This window comes from Oncorhynchus nerka, linkage group LG1 (assembly GCF_034236695.1).
Source record: "Oncorhynchus nerka isolate Pitt River linkage group LG1, Oner_Uvic_2.0, whole genome shotgun sequence".
In the NCBI taxonomy this organism is placed as follows: Eukaryota; Metazoa; Chordata; class Actinopteri; order Salmoniformes; family Salmonidae; genus Oncorhynchus; species Oncorhynchus nerka.
Window position 1 is genome coordinate 54,884,451 of NC_088396.1, and position 11,735 is coordinate 54,896,185.

Below are 11,735 nucleotides of genomic sequence, written 5' to 3' on the forward strand. Positions count from 1 at the left end.
CCTGATGTGATGAGGTAGTGGGGGTGATTCCTCCAGCCAGACCACCCTGATGTGATGAGGTACAGTGAGGTGATTCCTCCAACCAGACCACCCTGATGTGATGAGGTAGTGGGGGGTGATTCCTCCAGCCAGACCACCCTGATGTGATGAGGTACAGTGGTGTGATTCCTCCAGCCAGACCACCCTGATGTGATGAGGTAGTGGGGGGTGATTCCTCCAACCAGACCACCCTGATGTGATGAGGCAGTGTGGGGTGATTCCTCCAACCAGACCACCCTGATGTGATGAGGTAGTGGGGGGTGATTCCTCCAACCAGACCACCCTGATGTGATGAGGTAGTGTGGGGTGATTCCTCCAGCCAGACCACCCTGATGTGATGAGGTAGTGTGGGGTGATTCCTCCAACCAGACCACCCTGATGTGATGAGGTAGTGGGGGGTGATTCCTCCAGCCAGACCACCCTGATGTGATGAGGCAGTGTGGGGTGATTCCTCCAACCAGACCACCCTGATGTGATGAGGTAGTGGGGGGTGATTCCTCCAACCAGACCACCCTGATGTGATGAGGTAGTGTGGGGTGATTCCTCCAGCCAGACCACCCTGATGTGATGAGGCAGTGTGGGGTGATTCCTCCAACCAGACCACCCTGATGTGATGAGGTAGTGGGGGGTGATTCCTCCAGCCAGACCACCCTGATGTGATGAGGCAGTGTGAGGTGATTGCTCCAACCAGACCACCCTGATGTGATGAGGTAGTGTGGGGTGATTCCTCAAGCCAGACCACCCTGATGTGATGAGGTAGTGTGGGGTGATTCCTCCAACCAGACCACCCTGATGTGATGAGGTAGTGTGGGGTGATTCCTCCAACCAGACCACCCTGATGTGATGAGGTAGTGTGGGGTGATTCCTCCAACCAGACCACCCTGATGTGATGAGGTAGTGTGGGGTGATTCCTACAGCCAGACCACCCTGATGTGATGAGGTAGTGTGGGTTGATTCCTCCAACCAGACCACCCTGATGTGATGAGGTAGTGTGGGGTGATGCCTCCAGCCAGACCACCCTGATGTGATGAGGTACTGGGGGGTGATTCCTCCAGCGAGACCACCCTGATGTGATGAGGTAGTGTGGGGTGATTCCTCCAGCCAGACCACCCTGATGTGATGAGGTAGTGTGGGGTGATTCCTCCAACCAGACCACCCTGATGTGATGAGGTAGTGTGGGGTGATTCCTCCAACCAGACCACCCTGATGTGATGAGGTAGTGTGGGGTTATTCCTCCAGCCAGACCACCCTGATGTGATGAGGTAGTGGTACTTCAGTTCCTTTACGTCGGCCACGGGGCAACTCTCCCTCTCTCACAAACACACCCAGTACGCCATCATCCTGCTGGTCTCCATAAGGACTGGTTTTATCCTCTGTTAGCATTCTTTAAACAGTTTGCACAAGGCCATGTGCTCTGAGATCGTTCCCAGCTGTGTTGAGCTAGAGAGAAAAGAGAGTGTGTGAGTGAGTGAGTGAGTGAGTGGTGAGTGAGTGGTGAGTGGTGAGTGAGTGAGTGGTGAGTGAAAAGTGAGTGCTTCTGTATTTGTCTGTGTGTGTGGCAGTACTGTGGCAGTGGTTTCCCTTCTATGGTGGAGAGAGAGAGAGAGTTATGTGGTGCAGAGAGAGAGAGACACAGAGAGAGAGACAGAGGGAGTGAGAGAGAGAGAGAGAGAGAGAGTTATGTGGTGCAGAGAGAGAGACACAGAGAGAGAGACAGGGGGAGAGAGAGAGAGACAGAAGGAGAGAGAGAGAGAGAGAGAGAGAGAGAGAGTTAAAACTCTATAAACGTACACTCAGAAGCAAAAAAGCACAGTACAACAGCAAGCAGCTGACACTAATTGAGGAGTCGACAGACAGAGTGAGACTGAGGACGACAGGCAGAGTGAGACTGAGGACACCAGGCAGAGTGAGACTGAGGACACCAGGCAGAGGGAGACTGAGGACGACAGGCAGAGTGAGACTGAGGACACCAGGCAGAGGGAGACTGAGGACACCAGGCAGAGGGAGACTGAGGACACCAGGCAGAGTGAGACTGAGGACAACAGGCAGAGTGAGACTGAGGACAACAGGCAGAGTGAGAATGAGGACAACAGGCAGAGTGAGAATGAGGACGACAGACAGAGTGAGACTGAGGACGACAGGCAGAGTGAGACTGAGGACGACAGACAGAGTGAGACTGAGGACGACAGACAGAGTGAGACTGAGGACGACAGACAGAGTGAGTCTGAGGACGACAGACAGAGTGAGACTGAGGACGACAGACAGAGTGAGACTGAGGACGACAGACAGAGTGAGACTGAGGACGACAGGCAGAGTGAGACTGAGGACGACAGACAGAGTGAGACTGAGGACGACAGACAGAGTGAGACTGAGGACGACAGACAGAGTGAGACTGAGGACGACAGGCAGAGTGAGACTGAGGACGACAGACAGAGTGAGACTGAGGACGACAGGCAGAGTGAGACTGAGGACGACAGGCAGAGTGAGACTGAGGACAACAGGCAGAGTGAGAATGAGGACGACAGGCAGAGTGAGACTGAGGACGACAGGCAGAGTGAGACTGAGGACGACAGACAGAGTGAGACTGAGGACGACAGGCAGAGTGAGACTGAGGACGACAGACAGAGTGAGACTGAGGACGACAGACAGAGTGAGACTGAGGACGACAGACAGAGTGAGTCTGAGGACGACAGACAGAGTGAGACTGAGGACGACAGACAGAGTGAGACTGAGGACGACAGACAGAGTGAGACTGAGGACGACAGGCAGAGTGAGACTGAGGACGACAGACAGAGTGAGACTGAGGACGACAGACAGAGTGAGACTGAGGACGACAGACAGAGTGAGACTGAGGACGACAGGCAGAGTGAGACTGAGGACGACAGACAGAGTGAGACTGAGGACGACAGGCAGAGTGAGACTGAGGACACCAGGCAGAGTGAGACTGAGGACGACAGGCAGAGTGAGACTGTACTGTGGTGGGTTGGCTCAACACTGTGTGATACTGCAGGCTGCCATGTCACTGAGAGTAGACATCCATCATAGAGGGACCTCCCTACCTCCCTACCTCCCAACCTCCCTACCTCCCGACCTCCCTACCTCCCTACCTCCCAACCTCCCTACCTCCCGACCTCCCGACCTCCCTACCTCCCGACCTCCCTACCTCCCGACCTCCCGACCTCCTGACCTCCCGACCTCCCTACCTCCATACCTCCCTACATCCCTACCTCCTGACCTCCCTAACGCCATACCTCCCGACCTCCCTACCTCCATACCTCCCGACCTCTCTACCGCCATACCTCCCGACCTCCCTACCTCCATACCTCCCTACCTCCATACCTCCCGACCTCCCTTTCTCCCTTCCTCCCGACCTCCCTACCTCCGTACCTCCCAACCTCCCTACCGCCATACCTCCCGACCTCCCTACCTCCCGACCTCCCTACCTCCGTACCTCCCAACCTCCGTACCTCCCTATCTCCCTACCTCCGTACCTCCCAACCTCCCTACCGCCATACCTCCCTACCTCCCGACCTCCCTACCTCCCGACCTCCCTACCGCCATACCTCCCTTCCTCCCCACCTCCCTACCTCCCGACCTCCCTACCTCCCAAACTCCCAACCTCCCTACCTCCCTACCTCCCAACCTCCTACCTCCTGACCTCCCGACCTCCCTACCTCCCTACCGCCATACCTCCCGACCTCCCTACCTCCTGACCTCCCTACCTCCTGACCTCCCTACCTCCCGACCTCCCTACCGCCATACCTCCCGACCTCCCTACCGCCATACCTCCCGACCTCCCTACCTCCATACCTCCCTACCTCCATACCTCCCGACCACCCTACCTCCCTTCCTCCCGACCTCCCTACCTCCGTACTTCCCAACCTCCCTACCTCCCGACCTCCCGACCTCCCTACCTCCGTACCTCCCAACCTCCCTACCACCATACCTCCCTTCCTCCCCACCTCCCGACCTCCCGACCTCCATACCTCCCGACCTCCCTACCTCCATACCTCCCGACCTCCTGACCTCCCGACCTCCCTATCTCCATACCTCCCAACATCCCGACCTCCCTACATCCATACCTCCCGACCTCCCGACCTCCTGACCTCCCGACCTTCCTACCTCCATACCTCTCGACCTCCCTGGCTCACACGGTAGAGATGTGTTGTTTACACTACGACCTCACACGGTAGAGATGTGTTGTTGTTTACACTATGACCTCACACGGTAGAGATGTGTTGTTGTTTACACTACGACCTCACACGGTAGAGATGTGTTGTTGTTTACACTATGACCTCACACGGTAGAGATGTGTTGTTGTTTACACTACGACCTCACACGGTAGAGATGTGTTGTTGTTTACACTACGACCTCACACGGTAGAGATGTGTTGTTGTTTACACTACGACCTCACACGGTAGAGATGTGTTGTTGTTTACACTACGACCTCACACGGTAGAGATGTGTTGTTGTTTACACTACGACCTCACACGGTAGAGATGTGTTGTTGTTTACACTACGACCTCACACGGTAGAGATGTGTTGTTGTTTACACTACGACCTCACACGGTAGAGATGTGTTGTTGTTTACACTACGACCTCACACGGTAGAGATGTGTTGTTGTTTACACTACGACCTCACACGGTAGAGAGGTGACACAGACTCTTGTTGCTGGTACTCAGGGGTTTAGTGTAAAGCAGAGGTCTATTTTCCGGTGAACCTCGTGTACAATTGTACGATAAAGTTAATCATCCCCTCTGCTCATTTCTCCTCTCTATAGAAATGACTACTCTTCCTGACACTGCCACAACCCCACTGCCTAGACTAGAGGAGACCACCGCTGCCTCGAGAGGACCAGGTACACGCTGTAACACACGCACACAGGGCCTCACCGTGGTGTAAGGCTCAGACACGTATTGATCACGATCTGTCTGATCAGCATCATTGATTGAGCTACCTATCCTGTGCCCCAATGAGGAGGTGGTTAGTCCACTGTGTGTGCGCTGGATTTGTGCTCTTGTGTGTTTTCAACTAATAGCAGCGTAAACTGACGCTCCGTCCCAGAAATGAGCTGTCTCTCTTCCAACATTATGCCGCTAACATTATAATGCTAACATTATAGTGCCAACATTATGCCGCTAACATTATAGTGCTAACATTATGCTGCTAACATTATGCCGCTAACATTATAATGCTAACATTATGCCGCTAACATTATAATGCTAACATTATGCCGCTAAAATTATAATGCTAACATTATGCCGCTAACATTATAATGCTAACATTATGCCGCTAAAATTATAATGCTAACATTATGCCGCTAACATTATAATGCTAACATTATGCCGCTAACATTATAATGCTAACATTATGCCGCTAACATTATAATGCTAACATTATGCCGCTAAAATTATAATGCTAACATTATGCCGCTAACATTATAATGCTAACATTATGCCGCTAACATTATAATGCTAACATTATGCCGCTAACATTATAATGCTAACATTATGCCGCTAACATTATAATGCTAACATTATGCCGCTAACATTATAGTGCTAACATTATGCCGCTAACATTATAGTGCTAACATTATGCTGCTAACATTATAATGCTATTATTATGCCGCTAACATTATGCCGCTAACATTATAATGCTAACATTACGCTGTATGTGTGTGTCTCTGCTTCTCTCTTCTCTGCTGATTTCTGAGGGGTGATTCCAGGGTGTAGGGCTCCATGCTGATGAGGCTAACTGTAGCTAGCGTTAGCCCAGCACTCCTGTTGTTTAATCTATAATCTAGACCTCTATCAGTAGGTGTCAGGGCTCAGCGCTAATGCTGCATGCTAATCTCTAACAAGCCTCGTTCAAGGCCATGGGTGTGTGTTCTCCCAAAAGGAGTGTAGGAAACAGCACCGTGGTAGGAACTAGGCTAAATGTAATGGGTTTAACTTATCTTGTTATCTCTCTCTCCTTTACCCTCTCTACCCCTAATCTTTAGGCACTACTGTGTGGTCTCTGGGCGGTCTGTGTGACTTTGAGTCCAGTCTGTGTGGCTGGATCCCAGACAGCATGTCAGAGCTGAGCTGGTCTCTCCACAGCGGCAGCCTCTCCTCTGGTCTAACACCCAGTCTGGATCTACCTCTCTCTCTGCCCAAAGACGGTCAGTACCGCTCACATTTACAGTCATCTGGTCATCACTGGATAGGAGACACACTGACATTTATAGAGAGGTGACACCTGGTTTTTGGATCCTGGATCTGTCAGAATCCTGAAGCCGACAGTAACATGTATCCCTCTTTATGGCAGTGTACAGCCTTCCGCCCCATCTCCCCCTATGCCTCCCCCCCATCCCCCTATGCCTCCGCCCCATCCCCCCTATGCCCCCCTACGCCCCCTCCACCCTATGCCTTCCGCCCCATCCCCCTATGCCCCCCCCCCTATGCCCCCACCCTATGCCACCCTATGCCTTCCATCCTCCTATGCCCCCCTATGCCTCCCCCTATGCCTTCCTCCCCATCCCCCTATGCCCCCTATGCCATCCGCCCCATCCCCTCCTTCTGTCACTCCACCTGTATCCACCTGTATCTACCTGTATCTACCTCTATCTACCTGTATCCACCTGTATCTACCTCTATCTACCTCTATCTACCTCTATCTACCTGTATTACCTGTATCCACCTGTATCCACCTGTATCTACCTCTATCTACCTCTATCTACCTGTATCTACCTGTATCTACCTGTATCTACCTGTATCCACCTTTATCTACCTCTATCTACCTCTATCTGTATCTCTCTATCTACCTGTATCTACCTCTATCTACCTGTATCTACCTCTATCTACCTCTATCTACCTCTATCTACCTGTATCTACCTCTATCTACCTCTATCTACCTCTATCTACCTGTATCTACCTCTATCTACCTCTATCTACCTGTATCTACCTGTATCCACCTGTATCCACCTGCATCTACCTCTATCTACCTCTATCTACCTCTATCTACCTGTATCTACCTGTATCCACCTGTATCCACCTATCTACCTCTATCTACCTCTATCTACCTGTATCCACCTGTATCTACCTGTATCTACCTCTATCTACCTGTATCTACCTCTATCTACCTCTATCTACCTGTATCTACCTCTATCTACCTGTATCCACCTGTATCTACCTCTATCTACCTGTATCCACCTGTATCTACCTGTATCTACCTCTATCTACCTGTATCCACCTGTATCTACCTCTATCTACCTGTATCCACCTGTATCTACCTCTATCTACCTGTATCCACCTGTATCACCTGTATCTACCTCTACATTTACATTTTACATTTAAGTCATTTAGCAGACGCTCTTATCCAGAGCGACTTACAAATTGGTGCTTTCACCTTATGACATCCAGTGGAACAGCCACTTTACAATAGTGCATCTAGGTCTTTTAAGGGGGGGGGGGGAGAGAAGGATTACTTTATCCTATCCTAGGTATTCCTTAAAGAGGTGGGGTTTCAGGTGTCTCCGGAAGGTGGTGATTGACTCCGCTGTCCTGGCGTCGTGAGGGAGTTTGTTCCACCATACCTATATCTACCTCTATCTACCTGTATCCACCTGTATCTACCTGTATCTACCTCTATCTACCTCTATCTACCTGTATCTACCTGTATCCACCTCTATCCACTTGTATCTACCTCTATCCACCTCTATCTACCTGTATCTACCTGTATCTACCTGTATCTACCTCTATTACCTCTATCCACCTGTATCTACCTCTATCTACCTCTATCTACCTGTATCTACCTGTATCTACCTCTATCTACCTATATCTACCTCTATCTACCTGTATCTACCTGTATCTACCTGTATCTACCTATATCTACCTGTATCTACCTAATATCTACCTCTATCTATCTACCTGTATCTACCTATATCTACCTCTATCAACTTGTATCTACCTCTATCTACCTGTATCTACCTGTATCTACCTGTATCTACCTCTATATACCTCTATCTACCTCTATCTACCTGTATCTACCTCTATCTACCTCTATCTACCTATATCTACCTCTATCTACCGGTATCTACCTCTATCTACCTCTACCTACCTGTATCTACCTCTATCCACCTGTATCTACCTGTATCCACCTCTATCTACCTCTATCTACCTGTATCTACCTCTATCTACCTCTATCCACCTGTATCTACCTCTATCTACCTCTATCTACCTCTATCTACCTCTATCCACCTGTATCTTCTCCATAACTCCACATCTCCTGTCCCATGGGCCCTACCTTAACACCACTAAGATGCTATTGTTCTCTCTCTCTCGCTTCCTTCTCCCTCCCCCATCTCTCTTTCCTCTACTTCCTGAGCTCCAGCCCAGTCCTGTTTCTCCCGTGGCCTGACTTTCCCATCTGAACTCCACACACACACACACACACACACACACACACACACACACACACACACACACACACACACACACACACACACACACACACACACACCCCCAGCGGCGTCATGAACCCCAACAATCTGAGGAGGTGCAAAGCACGTGAGGATGGCTGGGGGGAATTTAGCTTCCAAACAACTGAAATTCTATTTGAATGTACGGTCTATTTTTGCATATCTAAAGCCTCTTGAGCTGTCTCTATCCTCTTGACTGGTGGTTCTCTTTCTATGAAACTAAATGTGCTTCTCTGCATCTCTGCTAAAATCTGCGTGAGAGATTGAAAGGAACATTTAGTAATTGATTGCTATATATACAGTACTAGTCAAAGGTGTGAACACACCTACTCATTCAAGGGTTTTTCTTTATTTTTTACTATTTTCTACATTGTAGAATAATAGTGAAGACATCAAAAACTTTTGAAATAACACAGATGGAATCATGTAGTAACCAAGAAAGTGTTAAAAAAAATCATAAACTTATATTTTTATTTTATATTTGAGATTCTCCAAAGTAGCCACCCTTTGCACACTCTGGGCGTTAGACGGCGGCTCTGTGTAGCGGCTTTCTTCCGCTGAAGGAGAGGAGAACCAAAATGCAGCGTGGTTTAGTGTTCAACAGCTTTAATATCCACGAGAACACTAGAAAATACAAAAGAATAAATGTGAAAACCGAAACAGTCCTGTGTGGTGAAACAAACACAGACAAGGAAACAACCACCCACAGAATATAGCTGCCTAAATATGGTTCCCAATCAGAGACAACGATAGACACCTGCCTCTAATTGAGAACCAATCTGTGCAACCATGGACCTACAAACTACCTAGAAAGGAAACAGCCCCAGAAACATACAAAAAACCATAGACCAAAAAAAACATAATTCCCCCATGTCCCACCCTGACCTAACCAAAATTATAAAGAAAACAAAGATAACTAAGGCCAGGGCGTGACACTCTGCTAGACGGCTGATCCAGCACTCTCTCTCAGGCCCAACACACCAGGCTGTAACAGGGAGACACTATGAATGCACACAGCCTCCAACACACTAGCTGACCTTGTCTGTGTCCAAAACCCATTTTTCCTTTTATGTTTGACCAGCGCCCATCAGACGTCGTGTACCATAGAGGGTTCCGTTTGGGACGGAGATACTGTCTGATCTTCACATTCACCAATGTGTGCTTGGGGCCTCCTGCTCACCACACACAGAGAGAGAGAAGAAGAAATGACCCATTAGTCTAGCTAGCTCCTCTGAGGGGAAGGTGTGCACTACGGCTCAGGATACACACACAAGGCAGACACTCACATGCAAGCGCACACACGGCCTGTGTTACCTCACAGGCAGATCACTGTGTGTTCTCCCTCACAGGCAGATCACTGTGTGTTCTCCCTCACAGGCAGATCACTGTGGGTTACCTCACAGGCAGATCACTGTGTGTTCTCCCTCACAGGCAGATCACTGTGGGTTACCTCACAGGCAGATCACTGTGGGTTACCTCACAGGCAGATCACTGTGTGTTCTCCCTCACAGGCAGATCACTGTGGGTTACCTCACAGGCAGATCACTGTGTGTTCTCCCTCACAGGCAGATCACTGTGGGTTACCTCACAGGCAGATCACTGTGGGTTACCTCACAGGCAGATCACTGTGGGTTACCTCACAGGCAGATCACTGTGTGTTCTCCCTTCTCACCTACCTCACAGGCAGATCACTGTGTGTTCTCCCTCACAGGCAGATCACTGTGGGTTACCTCACAGGCAGATCACTGTGTCACAGGTTCTCCCTCACAGGCAGATCACTGTGGGTTACCTCACAGGCAGATCACTGTGCAGTTCTCCCTCACAGGCAGATCACTGTGGGTTACTCACAGGCAGATCACAGGCAGATCACTGTGGGTTACCTCACAGGCAGATCACTGTGGGTTACCTCACAGGCAGATCACTGTGTGTTCTCCCTCACAGGCAGATCACTGTGGGTTACCTCACAGGCAGATCACTGTGTGTTCTCCCTCACAGGCAGATCACTGTGGGTTACCTCACAGGCAGATCACTGTGGGTTACCTCACAGGCAGATCACTGTGGGTTACCTCACAGGCAGATCACTGTGGGTTCTCCCTCACAGGCAGATCACTGTGTGTTACCTCACAGGCAGATCACTGTGGGTTCTCCCTCACAGGCAGATCACTGTGGGTTCTCCCTCACAGGCAGATCACTGTGTGTTACCTCACAGGCAGATCACTGTGGGTTACCTACCAGGCAGATCACTGTGGGTTACCTCACAGGCAGATCACTGTGTGTTCTCCCTCACAGGCAGATCACTGTGGGTTACCTCACAGGCAGATCACTGTGGGTTACCTCACAGGCAGATCACTGTGGGTTACCTCACAGGCAGATCACTGTGGGTTACCTCACAGGCAGATCACTGTGTGTTCTCCCTCACAGGCAGATCACTGTGTGTTACCTCACAGGCAGATCACTGTGGGTTACCTCACAGGCAGATCACTGTGGGTTACCTCACAGGCAGATCACTGTGGGTTACCTCACAGGCAGATCACTGTGTGTTACCTCACAGGCAGATCACTGTGGGTTCTCCCTCACAGGCAGATCACTGTGGGTTCTCCCTCACAGGCAGATCACTGTGGGTTCTCCCTCACAGGCAGATCACTGTGTGTTACCTCACAGGCAGATCACTGTGGGTTCTCCCTCACAGGCAGATCACTGTGGGTTCTCCCTCACAGGCAGATCACTGTGTGTTACCTCACAGGCAGATCACTGTGGGTTCTCCCTCACAGGCAGATCACTGTGTGTTCTCCCTCACAGGCAGATCACTGTGGGTTACCTCACAGGCAGATCACTGTGGGTTACCTCACAGGCAGATCACTGTGGGTTACCTCACAGGCAGATCACTGTGTGTTCTCCCTCACAGGCAGATCACTGTGTGTTCTCCCTCACAGGCAGATCACTGTGGGTTACCTCACAGGCAGATCACTGTGTGTTCTCCCTCACAGGCAGATCACTGTGGGTTACCTCACAGGCAGATCACTGTGTGTTCTCCCTCACAGGCAGATCACTGTGGGTTACCTCACAGGCAGATCACTGTGGGTTACCTCACAGGCAGATCACTGTGTGTTCTCCCTCACAGGCAGATCACTGTGGGTTACCTCACAGGCAGATCACTGTGGGTTCTCCCTCACAGGCAGATCACTGTGGGTTACCTCACAGGCAGATCACTGTGGGTTCTCCCTCACAGGCAGA

At 50.4% G+C, this 11,735-nt stretch overlaps 1 protein-coding gene across 3 annotated transcripts in view; it reads left to right on the forward strand.

The window, feature by feature from the left end:
* Positions 1-4,791: 4,791 nt before the first annotated feature.
* LOC115126507 (neuropilin-2-like) overlaps positions 4,792-11,735 on the forward strand; it is a 69,011-nt gene continuing 62,067 nt past the window's right edge. For all 3 annotated transcript variants that reach the window (XM_065019659.1, XM_065019662.1, XM_065019655.1), the window contains exons 1-2: positions 4,792-4,898; positions 6,042-6,203. In XM_065019659.1, coding sequence (XP_064875731.1) covers positions 4,823-4,898; positions 6,042-6,203 — 238 coding nt within the window. In that variant the 5' untranslated portion in view covers positions 4,792-4,822. The remainder of the gene's footprint in view (positions 4,899-6,041; positions 6,204-11,735) is intronic.